A 25,509-nucleotide genomic window follows, 5' to 3' on the forward strand; every position below is an offset into this window, starting at 1 on the left:
TCGGGGGCCTCTGTGGTTCCAAAACTAAAGTTCCTTTCCAATGTTCACCAGGTGATCGGCTCACCCTTAGATGCCTCTAGTTTCACGTAGGGTGATGACTTTACCCCCGAGTCCCCCTCTTCTGAGCGCTGACCCTTCTTTACTTTCAACCTCCCTTCTCTGGGTTCACTATAGCTTCACCTTTGCTCACAAATCTTGATATCTTTTCAAATATTTCTAGTGGACATCCCTCTGCCACATTCACTCCTGTCAACATACTTTTTCCTGGGACTTTAGACTTGCCCCTTCTCATTAGCATTCCTCGGTCGGGTTCACTCTTGCTAAATTCACATTTGCTTGTATTTGCGGGATTCGTTTTACTTACTTTCTCATCTGGCGTGGTTCGTTTCCCTTTCTTTCACACTGGTGTAGATCAGTCTTTCGATTGTACAGGGTTTTTACTAGACCACCTGTATGATCACTTTGACCTCTTTCTGCTGGCCCTCCAATGGCCTTCTGGTATCTGTAGTTTCGCTCAGATGGTGATCGACCAGGGTCTCTTGAATTAGCACCCATGAGGTGCCGGCTTTCCCTCTGCAGATGGCCTCTCCTTATCACTTTTTACAGTTCTTTACACAGTTCATTAAACTTAGTTCAAACTTGCCACCATGTGCTTTTTCATGCAACACAGCCCGGTTCTTATCGATTCTGCCCTCAACATACCAGCTGTGATGAACCGCTTGGCTTTTGCTTCTCTGGAGTCAAGGCCGGTAACACGGGCGCGGGAGCTTTCCTGGCTCCTGCTTATCGGCATAGACTTGTCCCGTGAACCGTTGATATCTGCTGCAAGACACGCATGCTCTTTTTTGCGCTCTTAGGCTTTCTTCCACAAAGGTTCTGCTGTCCTGGGATGAAGGGCAAGGTCACTTCTCTCCTTGCCACCCTCTCAATTCCTGCCGCCTTACTCCTTCTCTTGAACTGGCGTGCCTGCTTAGCCCTTTCGTCATGCTGTCTGCTGTGCTCACCTTGCTCATACTGTGCTCTTAAACCCCACCTTTTATCCCTGTGGGGAGGGAAAGGGCCGTCGGGTGTGTGCAATTCTGATCAATTGCCTGACTTTGCCTGACCCTTGTATTGGGACATGCCAGGTAAACGGCTCTAGTGTTGGTCCGTTGTCATTTGTGTTGGGCGAAAGTGTTTGTGTCGAATAAGGGGGAGGACAGTGGTTTGGAATGTCCTACGTGAGAGGATGGGCAAAAGGTGTTAAAGGAAGGAGGAAACTGCGTCTCATTTCTTGATCTCCCACGGACCCCCCATCCAGGTGATCCTCCCTCACTGGTCCACCTCCAGGAACTGGATCCAATAGCGATGGCCATATCCTGGCCACCTGGATGACAGATCCCCAGGTACTAGCCAGGTGTACTTCAGGTTTCTCACACCTTACAGTGCAGTGCAATGGGATACTTTTGTATCACCCTCGTTTTTTACACTTTGGATCTTTGGTTACTTTTATATGTGCCTAAAGACAAGTTGGTGGCAGCAGATACCTTATTACTATTTTAGCATTATTTTTAGTGTGCACATTCGCGTTTACTGCATATGGCTACTAAACGTGGGTAGTGCCCTAAAATGGTTCTGCCACAAGATTTTAGCTTGCTTCCTTGGCCATATTGTTCTTTGGTCTTCTTCCTGCCTCACCAGGCCAGGAAAGTTCTTATACGGTCATGCATTTGCCTAGTAAATCTGCCGATTTCACAGGCTAGTGATGCCTTTCTTTGTGGCCCAGGAAGGGGATGGGACTATCTATTGCCATTTCCGTGTCCTTGGTGCCAGAAAGTCAGGCACCTCACTGGCAAAAAACAGGTGGTATTACTGGAAATCCCCCCATGGAGTACAATGGTCGCCATAGAATGGGGATTAATTTACTGTTGACGGCACCTATAATCTGCTGGTTATAGCGGCAGATCAGGCGCCAGTAACGGTAATACCGTTTTTCGGTATCCTGGCAAACATGTAATGAGGTCCAGTGTCTTTTATCTTGCCCAGTGCAGACGCTGGAATGTACAGTGTCTCTTTCTCTCTAGGTGTGCACGCTCTAACGAGCAGTGTCTCTTCATCTCTCCTTCAAATGAGCACTACATTAATATGGATGATGTTCATGGGTGAGCGAGTAGTGACTCGCCTTATATTTCCTCACGCTGCTACCGAAAGAAAACCAGTTTTTTTTTCCATTTTGAAATTCACAAATGGGTCACAAGAGATTCAATGTGCAATGTCATTTTAATGGGTATTTCTATGTTAACTCTTGTACCACCGAAGATATAAGTGACCCTTCAAGCACTCCTGTACTCTCTAAAATCGCTGCGCTCCCCCTCCAAATATCACAGGAACATGTGCCACAGCAAAATTTCTCTGATGAAGGGCTTCCAGTACATTATTCAGTCTTTTTCCTGTAACTTCATGCTGAGTTTACAAACATGACCAGCTCCTGAACCTCTTCAGACAAAAGGCAGTTTAGAACCCTGCTGAAGGTTCCAAGTCCACTGCCTTCCCTTAGGGCCAATCAGCTATCAGGAACACCCTCACCATTTTGAAATGGGATGGGAATTCCTCTGATAATTCACTCACACATTTACGGAACCTTCACAATATTCCCCTCTGTCGTTCCTAGAGATCTGACACTTACCATTGGTGGGCTTCTACTTGCTTCCAGCTCGGATTTTGTATAAGAGGAGGACCTCTGCAGCCATTTCTTCAGATCATCATTGGAGCCAGGCATCCCTCGAAGCAGAGTATCTTTCTGAAGATCCGATGACGACTCCTGTAGTGGCTCAGCATCCTTTCCAGTAGCCATGCTGGTGAAGCCCTGCTCCTCTGCCTGATCTCTGAATACCCTGAGCAGTGCTTCAGCCCTTGGACTAGTGGGACCAACTAGTCCTGTTACCTTCTCAAGGATACTGCCCTTCTGAGCCTTCGGAAGTGTCCCTAGACTCCCAGGTGGACTGACCATCTTTCTCATGGGCGACCTCGCCAGAAGCGTTGCCATTCTGCGTTCGAGTCCAGAACCTTAGTGGTTGCCAGCTTGTGCCACAAGTCGGCTTCTCCCTGAATGTCAGCGTTCCGGCACTAAGGGATGCTGTCCTGGAGCACCTTCTGTGACTACAACTGGAAGGACGCCTGTTGTCGCCTGTGTGCGGAGACTGTCACTGAAACTCACTTTCCTCCAACCTGTGAAGTGTCCTGCAGAGGCCTGCATTGGTGGTTCTTGAGTTTCTTCATCGGCAGAGGTTGCATCTTGCAGCTGCACCCAACCGGAAGAATCCTTGAATCTGGCACTCCTGGGCACCTCTCACCGGAGCCAATGGTGGAAGATCGAGCCCCTAGATGATCCACAAAATCTGGGAAAATCAGTGTCAACGGGTTAAGTCAATGCAGTGTATATGTCCCAGCTATTCTTCATAGGATAACATTGGGAACAAGTGCATTTGTCTCCTTGTTCCTTTGGACCGTCAAACCTGGGTCAAGTATGCTGCCCCAGGGTTAGTCTTTAGTCTGGAATAAAAGAAAACGCATACTTACCTCTGGTAAAATTGTTGTGAAACTTTTTAACCATCACCAACAGAAGCCTATTGAATTTGCCTACAGAGACTCTTTTCTGGTGAGAAACACTGTGGCTCCTGTGACTTTTGGGCACAAGGCCCCATTGACCTAAGGGTTTGGACTTCTTAAGTTATGTGATTGTCTTGTGATCTGGCTCCATCATTTATTGCATCAAAAATACTTACCTGTTTTTGCTTAGTTATTTGATGTCTATTTGAACCTATGGTGACTCTATATATTAGTATCATGGAGTGTTGTGCGATAATAATACCTGTTAGATACACTTTCCAGTGAGTTCGGAAGGCCTATACTAAACAACTGTATTTTCATAAATGACTGTCTAAATTTAATTACTGTGTCCATAATTTGTGAACTCACTGAGGGCGCCTGACCCCACTCACTCTCCTGAGAATAAGCCTTGACTGCTCTCCATTTCTACCTTTGTTGGATTTTTGCTAACCTCTCGGAGTTCCCTGTTCACCATAACTAGGGTAGCCTGTTAAAATCTGTCAACCACGCCAGATTCTAGAAATCCATCTTAACACATATTTACAACAGAATTCATCAATTTCTGTGCCTCACTGTGGATAGTTTCTTTAGTGACATATGGGCCTCATAACGAGTTGGGCAGTATTAGCCCTACTGCCAAACCCCGGCGCTATTGGCACCGGATCACAGGTTTGGCCGTAATTGAATTCCCCATTCCCCACTGAGCCCATTCGGGAATGCCCCATTCCCCATTGGGCTCAATGGGGAATATTTGCGCTCTTACAGTTTGCGGATTTCCCGTCGGCGGTAATAGCGCAAATTTTCAGCAGATTTCCCCCCAGCTCAGAGCTGGGGCAAAATCCACCAAAGCCCTGATTTGGCGGACCCTTAAATCCGGCAGTAATAACGCGACTGCCAGATTTAAGGGTTATTGTCAAACTCGTGATGAGGCCCATATAGTCTGGCTTACTGGGAGTCACTCAAAGTCGCTGAAAGTCATGCTACATTAGTGAGCTCACATTGTAGCAATATCATTGTCATGCTCTACTAGAGAGGGAATGTAGAGAAAGGCCACAAGCCAACATTCAGTTTTCTCCTAAAACCTATGGCATGCTGTCTCATACAGATCTCCACTCCTGAGGGTTTGTTAGCGAGTCAGACTGTTCCACATCTTGAATCCTCTACTGCAATTCGATAATGAAATGTGAAGTATTTCCCATTTGTCTGGAGGACTTGTCTGTGTTGTAAGTAGTTTCTTGGTTCTGGTACAGGTGGGGAGCATCTCCTATTTTTTTGTTAATGCAGTTTGTGTTTTTGTATCCTTTTTATGCGGTTTACAATACTAAATGACACCTGGAAGTGTAGGAAGTGTGTTGGGCAAACAGTGATTGGATGGAAGATTAACGCAGACTGTTGTTTCTGGGCAGAGTCCTAGTTTCCCCCAATGTACTCATCAGTGTCATAGTGATTTGATAAGTGTCATCATTTCCAGACCTCTTCGTAGAGATGTTTTTATACATGTCCCTTGCTTCTCTGTGACCTGACTGTGCCTGCGTTCCCTTTCCCTCAGCAATGATGCCCCGGATGACGCAAGTACCCAGAAGCTGCTGAGTGCCCTGCTAGATAAGCCTGGCTTTGGGACCCCCTGCATGAAAGGCTACTCCATCCCGTAAGTGCCATTCTTTGCTGTATCTTTGGCTATTTGCTGCTGTTACTGTTTGTCGACTCCTTAGACACACTAATCATGCTCAAACACCTTATCTTAGGCCCAGTTCATACAACCAGAGAATAATGTAGCTTTCAGCGTGATGTAGCCCTCATTTACGGTACTTGTCAATGTCGGGAAGAACCTCTCCACATCGCTCTCACAATTCCTCTTTATTTACAGAGGGAGATGCATAACACAAAGGCTTCGCAGATGCAGTGCCTCCTACCTGGCATAGCCGCAAACATGCGATATTTCAGGTTTATAAAGAAAGCGGCAGCATGACCTCCCACGCTCACATGCTCACCAGTTGGTCTGTCCAAAACGGTTTGCTAGGGCCTGGAGGACGCGGGCCCTTTAGTGCGTGCACTTTCTGGTTCACTTGAGCACCCTCTTTTAGTCCACTCATGTTATGTCGAAGATTTTCTGGGGTTTTGCATTTTTGTCACACTCTACATAGTGATTTCTGGATTTTTTTAAATGTGAATTAGTGAGGCTTCTGGAGCAGTCGCCACTGCCCCGCCCATCTTCCGAACACTATTTGAAATCCAAAGGAGAAGGTTTTCACACCCTGTACTAGTGCCCTTTTAAAAATGAGTGTGCTAAAGCTTTTACAGAGCTGGTACTTTGTGGTATAAAAATACTTCACATGGTTGCGGTAGTCACCGAAGGGGGTGCTAATATACACATGTCAACCCTAAGCTGCCCCCCCCCTCACTCCCCCGACCTTACAGAAGGGAGACCTGCATTCTGCGGCTCTTGGGGTTGAATGCACGGTCACCACCAGGAAGTTCAGTAAGTTATTATAAAAGGAAGACGCAAGAAATAGCATGACATTAATAACGTTATGAACTCAGCTGAAAAATGAGACCAGAGTAACACATGTTAACTCGGACGAGTTCCCGTTGTGTGGTGCCTGAGCTTTTCAGGGTGCCCAAAAGAATGCATACTTGATGAGTTGGAGGCAGTACCGTGAGTGTGTGCATCCTTCCTTCAGGGGCAATCCGTGTTCGTATGGAGAAGACGAGTGGACCACAGCACCTGTTCCCGAGGACCTCCTGGACATCTTCCTGAATGGAAACTGGACCATGGAGAACCCCTCGCCCTCGTGCCAGTGCAGTAATGAGAAGATCAAGAAGATGTTGCCCGTCTGCCCGGCGGGAGCTGGAGGGCTACCTCCTCCACAGGTACGTCATACATATCTCACAGGGGGCCGCACCACTCATTTCACAATGACAAAGTTTTATTGTCGGCGTTTTTCTCTGAGACGCTCACTGCAGCTATACAATGCCTGAAATCCGAAGACTTTAGTGAAAGACGTTATTTAAACATGTTGTGCACTCCCCACTTGAAGCTGCCATCATAGAACACAGTTGTGCCCTAGGCAGTGCCCAAAAAAAGAGGGTGTGTTGCGTAGGGGGTAGACTGCTGCCCTTGGGATCATGGTTCTAAGCCCGGCTTTGTCACTTGACCAAAATCGTGTGAATACGTGACATTCCCTTTATCTTCCTATGCACTCAATTGTAAATACGTGCAATGTAAATATGTAGTACACCGTGGCGTGCTATCGCCTGTCCATCAGTCCCCCTCAGCACACTCTTATTTCTGTGGCCTCGTCCTAACTGGCCCCATAGCACTGTCCTGCACTTCATACAGTGCCTCATGTTCAAGAACTACCTGCTACAATCAAGCGCTCTGTTAACCTCTCCACTACTCCCTGGCATTCGATTGGTGGTTTATCAAATAACTAAAATTAAAGTGATGGGGACAGAATTACAGCCACTTTTAATGCAGTGCCACATTTTGACTTTCAGTACCTAAACTCATAAACACAGTCTGGTTTTGTGTGGAAGCCATTTTCTTCACACAAAACCATCACCGAATGCGAGGTTATTGCATTCCATAACACTGCGTGCAGTAATATTGCGCAGTTCTCCAGTGGAATCCTGTGCGACTCCAAAATGGCGAATAGCAGAAGGGTCTGCATGACTGAAACATTCGGACCGAACCCATTACGGCCTGCTTAATGCATGCCGTAACTGCAATTCCATGTCCCGCCAAATTATCAATGACGCCCTTAGGATTTCTTTCAAGGTGCTACTATTTCCAGGCAAGCGTTGGAGGCGGGTAGCGCCACAGTTCCCCGACGGCCAGTGTGTCCAGTGAAGCATGATTGGCAATGCTAAAATCACATTTCCTACACTTCTTTGCTGCCATGTGAGTCACCCATGCACACCGAAGCAACTCCCTCGGGTGTTACGTTTTGGTTCAGTACTACGACTGCACACATTTTGTTAAATTGTAGTTTAATATTTTTTGCGGCAGTTGCCTTTTTTTTCCCTGCAGGATGTGAATTCCCTAACATGTTTGTCAAGGCCCACATAGGAAGGAGAAGAGCTTAGTTTGGGCTTGCCACGTGGAGTGGTTCACATGTGCGTGATGGAGTCTGACCCTAGATTTCTCTTCTTTCCTGGCCACAGAGGAAGCAGCATACCTCGGACATCCTGCAGAACCTGACGGGTAGAAACATATCAGACTATCTTGTGAAGACCTATGCACAGATCATTGGCAAGAGGTATGTGTGCGCGGTTACACGGAGGCAGCGGGCAGCTAGCCGACTGCCTGAGAAGCCATGTTGGGAACTAGTTGAGGCAGTCACAGTGCAGAAAGCCAGGGCCCCTGACATCTTCATTATGTGGGAAGATTGAAGACCCCAGGCCAAGTGGTTTAGAGTCCCAGTTGGATAATCAGAAACACTGTTCAGCACACCTGTGAGTGGGGTAAAGACCAATAACTTTATTTTTGTGGAAGAAGGAACGTGAGTTGTGGTGGTGAAGAACGTCACATTTTAAATCCCCCAGTTGCAGGGATGCTTATGCATGATTTCCCAAATTGTTGGGCTCCGATCCGTTTTAGGGGGGAGGAGAGCCATATGAAATCTTGCTCTACCTTTTGGATTCTATATGCTACATCTTTGACTGATTTTTGGAGAATGTGAGTAATGCTCGTCATGCTCCTAGATACTGTGGTGTAACATTTCTCTATTTGCCTTCCTTCCCACTGCGCAGTTTGAAGAACAAGATCTGGGTGAATGAGTTTAGGTGAGTACTCAACTCATATATAGTTATTTATCATTGCTAGGCACTCTTGTGGAAAGCACTTTACAGAGATTTGCAAAGTCTTACATCGGAATGCACCGTGACTGATAGGGCCTAAAGGCAATCGAGGAAGGATGTAGGTTGACAGGATCGCTCATGCAGTGAAGGAACGGGAGCTGGTTCCGTAGGATGATTCTAAACTGAGGCAGAGTCTTGAGAACGGGGAAGAATTTAAGACTGGCACAATAGAACTAGCTATAATTATTAATTATATGATAATCTTATGATATTTATTGAGCGTAGACCCAGCTTTGAGAAGCAATGGAGCGCTTTACAGAAGTATAGAACATTACAGATACATTACAGAATGCTTTGCAGAGGTATACAACACTAGAGATTCATAACGGAGCGCTTTTCAGAGGTAACAGAACAGATATATAGCCGAGGGTAGGATACAGAGGGACACAAAGGAGAGGTACAGCTGTACTGTGTGCCAGGCAGGACAGGGGCGGGCAGCGTTTAGTGAGCCAGGTGACGGCGTCTAGCAAGTCTAGTGGGATCAGAGATGCTACATGTAGTCAGAAGCTGTGCAGTGACTCGACTGAAAGTTCGGAACGACAATGTGAAATGGAGCTGGGAGGCAACACTAATGACAATACTGACTATAATTACGAAGGAGAAGGGAAACTATTGTGCCGTTGGAAAAGGAGCCAGGCCACAAAGCTAAGAGTAGCCTCTGAGGGGAGATAAAATAGGGAATTGCATGTGACAGCTATTGTGAGAGCTACTTGTAGCGGGGTGATCCTCCAACGCACCAAATAGGGAGACAGGTGTAGGTGGGTACACAATATACAACTTAACCCTTCACTTATAACTTGACCCGCCTCTTACCTGTCTCCAAACCCGCTCTTTGGGTTTCGAGATCACTGTGGTGTACTTTGATAGGAAGAACGTAAGGGTAGAGAAGATCAAGAGGTAAGGGCAGGTCGGTTCCCCAAATACCCCTAATGAGGAAACACAAGGTTAGAGTAACTGCAGCACAAAAGGAGAGGCAGACAAAAGGAATGCTTGTGTACGCTTCTTTTTAGTTTTAAGCTTTCTAATATACTTTTCCAATACACCAGCAGGGTTTTGTGAGCTTTTTCACAAACGGGGCAGAGCACAAGACTTTATAAACAGACTACACTAAGCCTAGCAGCTGCATTACTAAAATAACACTAATATAAAGAGTGCTTTAAAAATATAAAATGTCTTTAAAATATATATAAAGTCTATACAGTACACTGTATTAAAAAAAACTATTTTAAAAGACCTTACTTGTAAAACAACTTGGCCAGGGCTGTCTCAAGGTCCTTGCTGCTTGCTTGATCTTCCTTCTTCCTGCGCTCTTTGATGGCGACTCTCCAGGCAGTGGGCGGCAGGTGGCAGCAGCAGCAGTGTGTGGGGGCTCCAAACTCTTTAAGTCTTTAGGTAGGCCGGACTGCGTATATCAGATGCAGCCCAGCACTCAGAGGCAGTGTGGGGGGCCCCACACTACTCACTCCACCTGGGCTACGTCTGCCAGGTGTGGCCCAGGGAGTTCTGCGGGACTCCTGCAAGGGAGGTGGCCCTTATTTTTAAATTAAGCAACAAGGAAAAGTAAAACACAATCAATGTGCTCCCTTGCTATGCGGAGCACCAGTATTTAAATGTGCCCCGGAATGAGGGCCACCTGGGGGGCAGCAGCAGTGGTTAGGGCACTCTTCTGCCTATCAGGGGAGAGCTTACAGGACCCAAGCAGTGGTGGCTACAGGCACAGAGCGCCATCAACCCTGTTGCATGGTTTCACCAACTGGCGCTCCGCTCGCGCCTGCAACAGTATTTTTTTTCTCTTTTGAGTAAAGGGACACTTGCGTGCACACGCATGAGGGTCCCTTACTCCAGCATTTTTTTTTAACTTCCTGATCCCCGGTGCAGTTCTCTCACCAGGGATCAGATTATGTTTTCCCATTTTCGGGATCCCTGGCACTGCATGCGTTGGGGACCCCAATTTTCCCTTCCACACATTTGTCCCCCGAATGGGGTTACATATCACGTCTGCGTGCTTCAGGGGGATGGTCTTTTTGAAGTGACATTTTTAGATCTATCGGGCCAGTGCAAGTGGCAGAATTGTGTGTTTCCAAAAGAGTGTTTGCAGAGGCAGAGCGGGTATTCTTGTTGTGAGGTGGGCACATCGGTGGGCAGTGTGCAGGCTAGAGGATGTGGGATTTACTTTGCAGTAGGGAAAAGTCCCACGGCCCAGCCAATGCAAAGTCAATTCCTGGGTACTATGCTCTCGGTTACAGCCAGTGTGTGTGCCCAGCTCTGGCATTTTAGACCCAACATCCGCCATTCTATAACTTTAGAGTCCGGTAACTTCAGCTATTTTCTGACTGTTTTCCTTTTCAGTCAAAAGTGGTTTTATGTCGCAGACTTCTTTCTGCTAAATATTATGGAGGCATTCTGTCCGCTGGTGGTGTAGTTCAGAATGGTGATTAATGTGCAGCTTTTATAAATCTAAACAATGGTGGTCATGGGTGTGGTAAGATCTTGCATTTACCTGCAGGGCTTTTACAATTGCAGCTGTTTGTTTGGCTGCCGCTGAATGGCTGACTTCAGTACGGTTGCTGGTTTGTCAGGGGAGGAGGCAGCTGCTTTTGCCCAAACAGCAGAGTTGTTGTCTTTGACCGTTGTGAATTTGTGTCTAATCCCTCAGGTACGGTGGATTCTCGTTAGGCGCCAGCAGCTCTCAGACACTTCCATCAAGCAATGACATCAACAATTCCATCAAGCACGTGAAGAAACTCTTTGAACTCACACAGGTAAAGCAGCTCCATGGCGACCCTCAAAAAATAGTGCTGTGCACTGGAGAGGCAGCAACGGCACCATCGCATGCCTTGATTTCAGATTGCTGCCTAATCTTCTCGACAACATTTGCAGACAAACTTCATGCCACAAGTTTCAGTGGTAACCAGAGTGGCCATTTTATCAGCAAGCCAACATTTTTGGTGGTTTCAGGCAGTTTTAAGGCGGCAGACATCCTTTTCATGTATTCTTGGCCCAGGCATCCATCAATCTTAATCGGTTGGAACGCCTTCCACCTTCAGTACCCAAAAAGCGCTCCACATGTGCAATGTGGGATAAGAGTTGAGTTGCATCTTTGCACTTTTGGAAACCTTGAAGTCCAGTCAGAATACTCTGCCTTGAATCCTATCCTGGGGCAGTCAAACAATTTCTGTCACAAATTAGAACATTTCCCATCTGGCTCAGTTCTTGTCGTTAGTGGCCTGCCATAGTATTTTCAGTGCAGGTTGTGGCTGCGACAGCTGTGACCTCGTGTATGAAGTTTGTGAGGTTGAAAGTAACCCTGTTTTCCTGTTCTACCTGAATTATCTATTGAAATGATTCTATCTATAATCCTTAACCGTTTCTTATTTGCAATTACATGTTTCCCTTTCCTTTCCCAATCAGCACCTTTCTCATTAAACATGTGCACGCTTGGCGTGCCCACGCACACATTATGCCCTAGGCCCCATCGTTGCCAACTGGCCCCATGTCTTCAGCTTCAGCCTAATCTACAGTTTTAGCCAGCAGCACTTTGCATGCAGTGAATTGTAGTTTTGCCTTGGCTGCTATAAGCATGGTTCTTCAACCCCAGAATGCAAAGTGCTGTTGGCTAAATTTGGGTCCATGTGGCAGTGCACAGGTATGGAACTAGCTCCTTGGCCACCTCAAGTGTCGAGGTCTACAAAATAATGGGTAAATACCCACTAGGTGTGTTGCAGGCTCACCCAGTAAGGGCAACATCAGCGTTGGTTGCCTTCCAGGGGCATGGTCCGCATGAGATCTGGGCCACCTCCTATTCCTTCTGCAAACATTACTCCCTGGATTGCTGGAGTATTTTATTTCGGCTAAATAGATATCATTCTTTCCACAGGGAGGGGCTGCAGACCGGTTTCTAGACAGCTTGGCAAACTTCATGGACAGACTGGGCACAAAAGATAACGTTAAGGTGAGTATTACTCTCATAAGGTGAATTACGCTCTCAGTGCTTATGATATGATCGGTTATTTATAACACGCTTGATACCCAGAGGTTTTTAAGCGCGGTGCTCCGACTCGTCATGCTTCCAAGGCGAGCACGTTGCCCCTGGGCTATCCTCCCAAGACAATTAACGCCCGATACATAATAGCGTATGCCGGATGCCCACTGGGATTTGCAGTTCTAATTTCCAATGATAATGCTGGAAGGCTGAGGAGGAGACATCAGGTTTTCTTTCTGCCTCTCGAGTTTTTATATTCCCATTGAGACGTTTTTGTTTTCGCCACAATGCATCGTGCCGCGTGAAATGTACACAATGGTCACATGCCCCGTCAAGAAAGGCTTTACATATCTAGTATGCTTCGGCCAGTTCTATAGGTGCTGCGTGCCTCAATTGCAGCAAAGCCAGAATCCAAAGTTCCAAAGCACAGGTGCTAATGCCTCTTCCTGGAGGCGCGGCAGCGTAGCTCCCCACTGACGCAAGAGTGCTTTTTCTCTTCTAGGTGTGGTTCAATAACAAGGGCTGGCACGCCATTGGCTCTTTCCTGAACGTAATAAACAACGCCATCCTGCGAGCCAATGTCCGAGAGGGGGAGGACCCCAGCCAATATGGAATCACCGCCTTCAATCACCCACTGAACCTCACCAAAGAACAGCTCTCCCAAGTGGCACTGTACGTCCCAGGCCTGAGTACCAACATGTCAGATGAGTGGGGGCACGTGGCAAGGGCAGAGGCTAAGACCTTGGGTTATTTTACCCAGGAGTGGTACAGCTTATTGAACAAAGAACATTTTTCAAAGAATTACGTTACATCCCAAATGTGACATTCCTTTTCAGTGCACATTCTTTTATTATACAAATTATGCATGTTGGGTGGTTTCTTATGCATCTTCTGATAGCAATTATTTTATTGCCATAAGTAACATACTGCATGTGTTTTGATGGTACATGTATAGTGAAATAATGTTTTACGACAGTAACATAGAATGTTTTTGTTGTATCTACGCACGTGTGTGTGAGATTGTGTTATATTAAGTTGTATTTGCATGATATCTCCATTGAATATCATTAGTACCTATTTTGTAGTCGCTTTTGAAAGAGCAACTCCCATTGTGATGTCACTTTCTATAGGCTTTACTTAGCTCTCTGCCCGTGACATCACCACCGGGTTTTCCCCGGCTGCCTGCGTTTGTCACCCAGTCTTCACAGGGGCTGCAAAAGATAATATAGCAAAGTCAACAAGCGCCATCTTAAAAAGAATGCAACAGAAGTGCCCTAATAAACAAAACATAATCAAATGAAAAAACAAACAGAACAAAACAGGCGTAATAACAGATTAATCAGCAAAGGGTGTACGGCTGACCAGCCCTTGGACTATGCGTCAACGTCCAGATTTCCTGAATATATATTCCTCAGAATCAGTTTTTTTTGTGGTAATTATTACAGCACTAAATCTTTCAAAATGGCTTCTAAACTTACTTCCACGGACCAGGTGTAGTAATAATTTATAAATTAGGGTCCTTTATATTTCTGTGCTATCAAAGAAACCTTTAGTCAGTAAATTATTGATTTTACTAACCCCTGACTTAATGCACACCTTGAGGACTGTAGGCAGATACTTACGGTGATGTAAATGAGGTATGGGGGTCGCCAGAGACTACTTTTGCAGATGTGTGAAGGGTTAAAGCCCGGTCTGATCTTGGTTGCTTGTTCCTGTCCCTGTGCTGCAGGATGACCACTTCTGTCGACGTGCTCGTGTCTATCTGTGTGATCTTCGCCATGTCCTTTGTCCCGGCAAGCTTTGTGGTCTTCTTGATCCAGGAGCGCGTGAGCAAGGCAAAGCACATGCAGTGCATCAGCGGTGTGAAGCCTGTCATCTACTGGCTGGCCAACTTTGTTTGGGATATGGTAAGAGACTGCAGGGTGAAAGAATATTTCTCAGTAGTGGGACAGCAATGCTGAGCATATACCAGTGAGGTGGGGCATTGTGCGACCTTTAGTTGCTCTCATGTAGGTGGTTGGACATAAGTCACTTGCAGCCATTCACTAACTAACTGGCTCCTTATAATGCTAGAATATGTGGTTGTTAAGCCTGGCTTTTTTGTGCAGGTTACCGAAATTCCCCTCACCTGACATCTGGTAGGGTTAACCGTAGTATCCTTTTACTCACATGATAGATCATCAGCGTTATTTAAGCTATTACATATATAAGGGCCTTATTTGTGCACTTTAGGCATGTTGCGGTATCACCCTCTGATCTATTAGTGATATACGGTGTCTATAAATGTCATTGCCACCGCCTTCATATTTTATTAAACCATAAGCCTCGAGTGAATTTTGGACTCGGTGTCCCAATAGTCACTCTTGAAGTTAGAGTACACGAACATTTAATAAACCAAACCCAAAAATTGCTATTACCACAAGAGCAATTAACATCAACTTCTACAGTGCTTTCCCTTTCCTAGCCAGACCCCAAAAGAGGTAAATAACTCTTGTACCACCGCACTTCATACATTTCCCAATGGTGCACATTAAGCCCTCTACGCACATAGGTTATCACACCCAGAGGGTTCCTGTCGAAAAAGTCCTTCAAGGGTTAGTCACTCATCGTCTAATAGGGATTCTCTGGCAATGAATCCCTTGGCTGATTCCTCATATCCCTGTCTCACGGGCTGCGCAGTGATAGGCAGAAAAACATTTGTATATCACAATTATTCATTCTCTCCTCGCCTTGGGTATGGGGGTGTCTGGTCCTGTGCGTGCTTGTCCGTGGAAGCTGCTGAACCCCACAGATCCCCTTAGATGTCGGGTCAACAACTGATAATTTAACAGCTGCAATCCCGTCACCCCTGCGGGAAAGGGAAGTGGAGAAAAAAAACCATAGATTCCTGTCTTCAGCATAGGTGACAATATGTAGAGGGTGAGAAAACAAGAAAACAAGTTATATGTGCTTTGACCCTGAACCTCCTCCCTTTCCCCAAGTTATCAATAGTACCTGTGTTCCTCTGCTAAGAGCTGGGAGGAATTGAATTTTTCTTGTTGAGAATGATGACTTGCCACTTGCCTTGTTAAAAACCTTGCCCAAGAAATCTTCAGATGTGCACCCATTGTGTTTTGTCAGTTTTATCGTAAGAGTTCCCAGTTGAACCTTGAGAATTAAATAATCTTTTACTCAAGCAAAATGTGTTTAGGCAATGTCTTGGCTGAATTTGTCTTTGCATTAACGTAACTTGTTTATCATTCACAAATCCTCATATAAGTGCAGTCTATGTAGTCACTGTCAGGCTGAGTCTTCACTGGAGATCTGCGGAAGCTGCTGAACCCAACAGACCCTCAACAGCATGGAGCACTCAACTACCTTAGTTATAGCTGAGCACACAACACCCCCAGGGAAAAGGGGAAGTGGAGAAAACAACAAAATACAGACTCCTTCGGCACTCTCAGGGTACTCTGCAATGAAAAGGAGGAAAGCAAAAATGAAGGCATATACAATACACATTTCCTAACATATATGTACCTCCCAATCATTGATTTTGCTCTCCCTTCAATAAACCTGTAAATCTTCTGCAGACTGCTTAGAGGAAAAGTTGCCTTTGTAAGCACATTTTATTGAAGATTACTTCAATTAGCCACTGAATTTCTTGTTATCATACACTCTTGCTGAGTACTAGAATCTTCCTTGAAGTCTATAGACTCATTGAGACAGTTCCATTTGAAATATAACTTTATGCCCTCAGGATCATAAAAGTGTATTTTAAAACCTCTATCCACAAGCTTGAAATGTGCTTTCTAGTGTTGAATAAAGAAATTGCATTTACTTTTGATAGATGAGTGTTTCCCTTCGGTTAAGCCAATGTTTTTTCTGAAGTTTAGGGGAATAAAACAGTCTTTACAATATGCACGCGCTCCTGTCTCCACTGAATACGCAGAAAGTCGCTTCGCAGTCTTCTGAGTCAGATGCTTTTTATTTAAATCCTTCTGTTCCCGACTGGGCACTATTAACAACGCTTTCTGAGCTATTCCAAATTCTATGCAAAAGTAGAACTCAGATGGCAATGGCAAAAAAAATAAAGAAAAGATGGTATTTCTTAAATATACACAGCCATTTGCCTACATTACATGGCAGGGACGTAACAATGAATTCGTCCGCCGACCACAACTGCAACGTGAAACGTAAATTCACATAGATAAAAGAACGAAAAACTAATGCGGGCGCCAACCGTAACCTAACAATTAAACTGTGAGCTCATTTCACTTTGAAAGCTCGCGCCGCGTACAAGAGGGAACAGCTGATGTCGGGGGAAAAGGAAACTGACGCTTTTACTTTCCCTCGACAGCAGCAGCTGAGGGAAAAGACACTATATGACCACCCGATACATTACGAACACTCTACTGTTGACTTGTCTAATAAAAAACGGAATGTTTGTTCTTGAAGAACGGAATTCAGTCATACAATGGAACTTGATACGCGCTCCTCACAGCAAGAGACATAACGAATGTTTCATATGCTTTTAAACTACTGAGAAATAAAGCTTTTATCTCCTTGAATGGGCCTGTACACTTTACATATTTTTCTTCATAAACAGTTTAGACAGCAGGCAAATTAATTATTTAGCAGGTGTGCAGACACAGTTCCAAAAATATCTTGAAAATTAAAAGTACTTGGAAACAAACGTATCTTAATGTCTTCTGGTTTCTTCCTGGCGCACTGATTCACAGCTTCTGGGCTGATCCTTCTGGGAAACTTAATTCTTGACTAGGCCCCAGGATCTGGGCCTAAATTACTTGAACATCCAAAACTGTGACCTACTCATCTGGTGGTAGACAATGAAAAAGGCAGTTAAACATTCCTTTCAACAGAACAAAAGGAAGCCACAGCTAATCCGATCACTGATCTCCTGCATCTTGGCTTGGGCTGCTGATGACACTCTAGATGACTAAATTAAGGCCCAACCTGAAGTACATTATAAAAAACACCAAAGCACCATAATAAACCTGTGCCACCCACACAGCTCACAGCATGTAATCAAAAGTAACCTGGAGAGCAACCCTGACAGTCTTAAAGATAACACTGGTCTACTTGGTTAACTCTTTTAAAATTATAATCCTTTTAAATATTTACGTTGCAGGAACACTAACGGAATTACAGTTAATTTCGACGTGTTTTCTCTCACAGGAGTGCTGTACGCATACACTCCAACGCTTGCAAGAAACAGGAGACACTACTAATCTCTGAGCACACATGCGCATTTAACTGTTTTACTGAGACAAAAGTCTCATCCAGGCAGAACGCTACAGGAACTTGAGGAGCCTTAAGGACACTGGATACTTATCTGCATCTCCTCTCTTCCCAGCCATGTTGTCCTTAAAACTCTCCTGCATCCTCACTTCACACACGCGGACTAATCAAAGCAAACACATGCACGTTCTAGGACGTTCTGAGCACAGCGCCACTCACAGATGCAACTGGGGAACAGCATACTCAAGCTGACAGGTTCCTATGTTCTGCTAGGTACTGTTAGCAAGGGATGGCTGACCCCCTGGCCAAATCTCAGTCAGAGAGGTACACTAGTGAGTGGGTGCCATGCTAGTGCCGTGAAAACAGAACGACTCATTCCACCAAAACAGGACTGCATCCTTTCTCCTGCCAGTCAAACCCCGTCTGACCCTACTACAATTGTCTACCAGTGTAAGCCAACTTGCAAACCTGAGGTATGCAAATTCACGTGACAAATAAAATCAGGCCATTTACTCCTCTCATGCCAGGGTCCGTTTAAAAGCGTGGACAGGTAACTGTCCTCTCTCTGCTGGCTGCCAAGACATCATTCTATTGCAACCCAAGCCTTAAGGTGCCACAAAACCGTAACAATTGAAATGTCCCTTGCGAATGACCTCCAGGGTCGCAGACTCAGACATTGAGGCACTTGAGGTTGCAGCCAATCGAAAGAGATAAAGTTATGAGCTGTCAAACCACTGCATGCTAGAGACTAGTTACTTGAATCATGGTTACTTATTATGTGGCCCAAAAGATGTTTTGGACTTCAACTGCCATGTTCCCTAGCCAGCATATTCAATGGTGAAGGAATATTGGAGTTGTGGTCCATCACATCTGGAGGGTCACACACAGAGTAATCATGTATCTGTAGGATATACATTGCACAACTCATATGTGGCAATGTGTCATGTTTTCTTACCTGCTACTGGAGTTCCAGAGATAGAGATGTTCAGTACAACACCTGGACATTCTGACGCATCTCTGTTGAAGCAGGGGCATTGATTGGGTTGTAAATTTAGAATCCCATCTGTTTATAGAGAAGATCGTTGCAATGTTCTGCAGTAGTTTGTCGTATTGATGCTAGGACCTAAATAATGTGTCACCTTTTGCGCCTGGAAGCTCTTACTTGTCTGTTAATCAGTTATTTAGGACTTGCATTACCATTACATGTTTGCTTGTCATTTCAGTGCAACTACATTGTTCCGGCCACGTTGGTTATCATCATTTTCATATGCTTCCAGCAAGATTCGTACGTGTCCTCGGATAACCTGCCTGTGCTCGCTTTGCTCCTCCTGCTCTATGGGTAAGACAAGGCTTCTTATAGCACCACTAACTAAGTCTGCCTTGAAAGACTAAAACCCCAAAAGCAGCAATCCTTGCAAACATTGCAACACATTTCTTTCTACTTTCTTCTCAGATGGTCTATAACTCCTCTCATGTACCCGGCGTCCTTTGTATTCAAGATCCCCAGCACGGCCTACGTGGTCCTGACCAGCGTCAATCTCTTCATCGGCATCAACGGCAGCGTCTGCACGTTTGTGCTCGAGCTCTTCACCAACAATGTAAGTGGTGCTTCTTTGTTGGGGACATAAGCCTTACTTCTGTGGCCTGGACACCAGAGTGGAGAAGGGGACCGAAGCACGCTGAGCAGCTGCGTCATAGTTTATCTTTACATAAGAAACACATGGGGAATACTTGTTGATATTGATGAGGCTCCTCCTGCTCTAGAGGGGCCATTGAGAACTGTGGCACTGCAGTGACCTTCCCTAGGTGCTTTGGCCCACTAGCCATGGCCTTGTTTCATTGTTTTCTTTCTTCTGTAATGCATTTGAACAGCATGGCTTGTTGGCCGTTGGATAGTGTGTGTAGTCTCTTTGAGTAGACTGTTAGGTTACTGGGACCTATAGCTCACTGGAGCTATAGGCGCTTAGAGCTCACTTCACTGCACCCTGTCCTTTGTCTTATGAAATGCATACGGTTCATTATGATAAGAATCACTATGATAGATGCATCTGGCGTAATGGCTGGGAATTGACTTACGAATCAAAGTGATTTTAGCAAAGAGAGTGCTGGTCAAATTACAAAAGCCAAGGCAAACGCGCCAGTGCATGATATGCCTAAAAGGGATTTTTGACCCCCACTTAATATCAAATGTGCGGAGTAAAAGAGCCTAGGGGTCGTCAGGAAATCACTGAAAGAAATCAAATGCAAGGTTGGATCTGCTGCGTCAGTAAACTTCCACTGGTGCCCCCTAGTAGGTAACAGGAAATATAAATTCAAATTACAGAAAGAAGTCAAGTCTAACGCGCAAATCCTTGGCCATATTAATTAGGTCAATCCAAATGCCTTTAGAAAAATAATGTCCTGCACAACAGTTCTAAGGATGTGGTAAACAAAGTCTTTATATTGACATCATATGTTGAGTGCAACCAGCCGACACGTGTTTCGACCTCCAAGGTCATTATCCAGGCGTAAATCCTTATATTAGTCCAGACATATAAAGGGAATGGCTTTGTAAGAACAATGCATGTAGCCACTCTGTTGCTGAAAAGAAATAGTAAATGTGAAATGTGAAGCCAAGAGTCCGGCAAAATCTAGCTTCGCGTCCTGTTGATGGAGATCGGGCCCTGAAACATGGTGCTTAGGATTTGAACCTACCGGACTCTTTTGGCTTCACATTTCACATTTACTATTGCTTTTCAGCAACAGGGTGGCTGCATACATTATTCTTACAAAGCCATTCCCTTTATATGTCTGGACTACATATAAGGATTTACGCCTTGATAACGACCTTGCAGGTCGAAACACGTGTCGGCTGGTTGCACTCAACATATGATGTCAATATAAAGACTTTTGTTTACCACATCCTAAAGGCATTTGGATTGACCTAATATCAAATGTGGTGTTGCTCCAAGGCACTCACTGCGATCTAGAAGCAGCATTCCCTCCTTTGACTGATAAGGTTTGCCATGCAAATACTGGAACCCACGCATGCAGACTCTGTGGGCCGGTCTAGCTGCCGGAACGGACCGCCACTGTAGGGACCGTGCTAGCTGTCTGCTCGAGTGGATTTTGTTCATTTTCAAACATGGTTGGTAAAAAGACATGGAAACCAGGGCAGTTCCTGTTTTCTTGTACCATTTACGACCCGGCCAAGAAATGAATGCTAATGACAGCCGGAATGTGCGTGCATCGCGGCCATCAATTGCTGCAATGGATTCTACCTACTTCTTTCAAGTGTAAAATGTAGGTGGCAATCCATGGAGATTCATGCCTCCATCAAATGTTTTTTTCCGCGCTGAGGAAATTTCCCACTCCATGTCCCATTCAATCAAGGGTATCTTGACAAAAATGGCAGGGATCGGAAAGAAAACAGAGCTTCTACCTGCGTGATTTTTCCAGTCCATGCAATTTACTGCCTGTGCGAACATCAGGCTATTAATGTAGCACATAGCACCCTCTGCCACGCACATAGGTTTACATGAGCCAGTGCGCCTGCACAGTGCTTTCGCTAGTTAGAAGCCCCTTTCAGAGCCTGACTGACGGGCCTGTTGCGGGTTGCACAGAAGCCATGCAGAAATTCACTAAGCAAAGTTAGGGTTTCCGCCACATGGTTTAGAAAATGTAAGCTAACGTGCAGCATATCCTCTCTCTCTTTCTCTCAGAAACTGAGCAACATTAATGATATCCTGAAATCGGTGCTGCTGATCTTCCCTCACTTCTGCCTGGGGCGAGGGCTGATTGACATGGTGAAAAATCAGGCGATGGCGGATGCGCTGGAACGGTTTGGTGAGTGGATGGATGTGTTGGCTTAAGCTGCAAAGCGTTTGTCCAGCGGAGATGCAGAAAGCTTTCAAAAAATTCAGCTATTGCCCACAATGGTGCCAGACGTTCCTGTCTCTTTTGCCTCGATTGAACGAAAGAGGGCCCAGATTTTAGTCCCAACAGACAACAACACTGACCCCAATTGAATTTATAAATGAAAAGTGCGCGAAGGATAGCCAGTAGCAGTAAATTAGTGGTGTGAACACCCCGAGAGCTCACTCCGCACTACTGTAATATACTTCTGCGACCAATTAACAGCCTGTCAGTGCATTATAGAGTCCTCATATTTCAATTATGTTCGCCCATTGCATGCCACCATTTTTGAAAAATCTCCACCCAGCGTTCCAATGTCCACATACTGGCCGCTGGAGAATATGCGCCTTTGCTTAGCTTCTGTTCATGTTTCTAACCGGCTGATTGGTGGTTCCTCAAAGGTGAGAACCGGTTTGTCTCCCCAATGTCCTGGGATCTGGTTGGACGGAACCTCTTTGCGATGGCGGTGGAGGGACTCGTTTTCTTCTGCATCACACTGCTGATCCAGTACAGGTTCTTCATAAAGCCGAGGTGAGCTGTTCTCTCAATGTACCGTTGGGCTTACCTCTCCCCTTGCCGGGCATGGCGCAGAGGGTCCACCTAGGTGGTGAACACCATACTCACGATGCCATTTTAATAATACAAGGCTGCTTGTGAGAGGTTTTCTTATGTAAAGATCCAACTTTTTGTTACTAGCTCTTTACATTTTTCAATGCTATTTTTGGTAAATGCCCAACTGTACCGAAAGATTGTTACAGAGTAGCGAAAATAAACAATGTTTGTGGTGGGAAGCATTCCTTTGCTGTTCACTTTACTGAAATGAGGGTGCATGAGGGTGAGGGTGCAAACTTAATGACAGTGTGTAAACACCTATTGCAGAGCTCGGTGTGGTTTAACCCAAGCAGCTGGGTTGTTTTCCCATTAATCACCCCAGATTATGCAAACCGGGAAGAACCGGGAAGAATGAAGCGCCATCTTTCTGTCCTTTGCGCCCTGAATTGTTACACAGGGCTAGCCCTTAAAAATATTGGATGCATATAGTCTGACCCACTCCCTCTGGGAAAGTTCACTTTACTGGCCAGTCCCCTCTAGTGCACCAGCAGCGTTCCCTACAGCATGCCTATGGTGCCGTATCATGTGCAGAGCCACACATCTGTAGGCCAACCTCATACGATAATACCCAGAGGTTTCTAAGCGCAGACCAAGGGATCGAATCTGTGTTGCTCCGTTTTGTCTTGCTTCCAAGGCGAGCACGTTGCCCCTGAGCTATCCTCCCGAGACAACCATACAACCGGGTGGCCTTCCATTAAGCCACTATCCTCTGCCTCCGATGGAGATAGAGTGTTCCATCCAACAATACAATAAGGGCAGGCAGCGGCTCTACAAAGAAACTTGCCTGCACACGTGCAACATAGCAACACAAGATGATTGAGTGTCGGCTTTTTCATGGGTTATTCTAACCTGTCTGGTCCCATAAGGACATTTGAGCCCACCTAACCCCAGATCAGCCTCGTGCTCTGTGGGCATGTGGAGACTACACATATTTCACATAATGCTGGGAGTATAAGCAGGAAATAGGACAGTAAACTACTGTCACTTTAGCTGCCTTTATGTGCACAAAATCTAGGAAGCCTTTGTTTTGAAATTCAAACTTAAAAATGCACACACAAGGAAACATACACATCTATCTAGTTATCACATCAACACATAAATCACACATACACAAACGCACACACACAGCGATCTAGTTAACATTGCTATCCGTTTCTTCATCCAGGGAAAAACACAAATAGCCCCCTTCTGTGAAAATCAGGCCTCGAAAAATAGAGCAGAGGGGGTGCCTTTTCTAGAGGCCCGAATTTGGAAAATATGCTTGTGGGTGGCGTGTGCTTTTCTGGAGCTATGTCAGCTCAACTGATGTCCTAGTCGGCTCCCGCGTCTTCATAATGGTCAGACCGCGCTGGTGACACTAATGTGCCATTGCTTGCAGAACCCACAAGAGGGCTGGGATCGTTTTGCCCTTCGTTGTGAAATGTTTAAAAAAGAAGAGCGTGTTTCTATCCCTGTTTGACGGATTGCAATACAAGTGGGGTAGCAGTGATTCCGGCTGTTGCTGCTGCTGGCCACTTCATAAAATGAATGGATAGATCGGAAATGACCCTATTGTGCACCCCCTCTGGGCCTTTTCCAAACAAGTGCAGGGGAATGTGGCTGTTTCCTGCATATATTAAGGTGCATCCCATTTGTGAATTGGACACTCTCTATCAAAAAAAAGCAGAAATGGCAGATAATTTGCGCACAGGGAGTGAATAAGAGCATCTGACGGTACGTATCATAATTGCGAACATTCAGATGAACTTTATGAATTGTATGCAACTTTCTTGGTGCAAGCCAATGGGTTGTGCTAGCACATTCCATCAACTACGTGCCAAACATTTTTCGAAAATCGGGCCCAAAAGACGCCTGAGTGAAATTTGGGGTGTGCACCCTTAGAAGAACTTTGGTAACATCTTTGTGTACATTGTGATGTATGAGAGAGCCCATGTTAAAAGGATGAACGGCATCCCTTTTATAAACCGGCTTATTCCTCCATTTTGTTTGTTTTCCAGACCCGTGACGTCTAAACTCCCACCTTTGATTGATGAGGACGAAGATGTAACCAGGGAACGCCAGCGTATTATGAATGATGGCGGGCGGGGTGATGTGCTGGAGATCAAAGGTCTGACGAAGGTGAGGAAGGATGTCCTGCAGGGCAGTGGATGGTTCTCCGTGGCATTATTCAACCACTACCCAGTAGTATCTGTGCGGGGCAGCATTGTTTTAGAAAATCAGTTGCCTTGTCAGTGTTTTCCTTAGCCCCAATGTATTCTTGCTCACATAAGTACTATATTATGGCACAAAATAGTGTTTCTCTTGTCAACCTATGAGGTGGAAGCAGAAAAGAGTAAAACATAACAAAGGTTGCTAATTACCCAGAAACTTGGGGTGCAATGGAAAAAAGCCCAAATTGAAAAAGAGGGCAGAGAGAAGCTCTGTGGTGGAGGTGGGTGGGTACAAGATGAAAGGGTCTTTCCTCACATTGACAAAAGGACTTAAGAAGGTAAAGCACACTTCCCTTCTTCCAACTAAAACATAAACGGGAAGAAGTTTTAGAGATTGGGGATATTAAAAATCTACAAACAAATCAATTTTTTGAGCTGTACCTACTCGGATGTGAACCAAACTAAGAATTCTCCAGCATGGGGTCTTGCATGGATTCACATACGTTTTGGAACTTGCTGCCGCAGCCATGGCGACCATTGACGAGGAAGGGGATGCAGCGTGGGATTTTGCCCTCTTTTGGATTTTCACCAGGGAAGCATCCTAAAAGGACCTCAATATCGTCTTACCAGAGGGAGTATGCTCAGTGGACCTGCCGGCCCTGGAAGAGGCATGACTACGCTCGGAGACCTTCCCTTCCTCGATCCATGCCACCAACCTCCGGTGGCAGTCCTTCCGAGTCTTCAAAGAAAAGGATTGATGGATTAAGTATCCATTCGCGTTGTGGCCAGAATGAAGAAAGCAAATGCACTTGAGGTGCAGATCCTTGATGAAAATATTCAAGCTGCAGCTTTCACTGGACCTAAACAGGCTTTTGTTCGTGTAATCCACTATGGTTGAGGTGTTGAGGTGTAGGCCCACGCCTGGGCCTGTAGCGTCACAGGCTGAAGATCCAACATTTTTTGATGGTTTTGTCCCCTCCCCCAATTTTGGGAAAGATTTGTGCTCTTGGAGGGGTGTTGGTTCCTGGTCACCTGAATTGTAAAAATGTGATCACTGCAGCCTACCAGAATCCTTTGAGACTGAAAGAGCAACTGAGCTGCAGCAGAAGGGATTCAAACCTGTTAATACTTGTTGAATTTTGGGATTTAGCCAAGTTACTACTTGCAATTGATATATTTGATTGA

General features: G+C 45.5%; 1 protein-coding gene across 1 annotated transcript in view; it reads left to right on the forward strand.

The window, feature by feature from the left end:
* Positions 1 to 25,509, forward strand: part of ABCA1 (ATP binding cassette subfamily A member 1) — a 241,282-nt gene that overhangs the window by 196,680 nt on the left and 19,093 nt on the right. Inside the window, exons 30-42 of the mRNA XM_069630840.1 lie at positions 5,138 to 5,236; positions 6,270 to 6,459; positions 7,753 to 7,847; positions 8,341 to 8,373; positions 11,105 to 11,210; positions 12,326 to 12,400; positions 12,933 to 13,102; positions 14,160 to 14,337; positions 18,892 to 19,007; positions 19,122 to 19,266; positions 21,370 to 21,493; positions 21,964 to 22,093; positions 24,172 to 24,292. Of these exons, the coding sequence (XP_069486941.1) occupies positions 5,138 to 5,236; positions 6,270 to 6,459; positions 7,753 to 7,847; positions 8,341 to 8,373; positions 11,105 to 11,210; positions 12,326 to 12,400; positions 12,933 to 13,102; positions 14,160 to 14,337; positions 18,892 to 19,007; positions 19,122 to 19,266; positions 21,370 to 21,493; positions 21,964 to 22,093; positions 24,172 to 24,292 (1,582 nt within the window). The remainder of the gene's footprint in view (positions 1 to 5,137; positions 5,237 to 6,269; positions 6,460 to 7,752; positions 7,848 to 8,340; positions 8,374 to 11,104; positions 11,211 to 12,325; positions 12,401 to 12,932; positions 13,103 to 14,159; positions 14,338 to 18,891; positions 19,008 to 19,121; positions 19,267 to 21,369; positions 21,494 to 21,963; positions 22,094 to 24,171; positions 24,293 to 25,509) is intronic.

Source organism: Ambystoma mexicanum, chromosome 6q (genome assembly GCF_040938575.1).
Source record: "Ambystoma mexicanum isolate Mex_15411 chromosome 6q, UKY_AmexF1_1, whole genome shotgun sequence".
NCBI lineage: Eukaryota > Metazoa > Chordata > Amphibia > Caudata > Ambystomatidae > Ambystoma > Ambystoma mexicanum.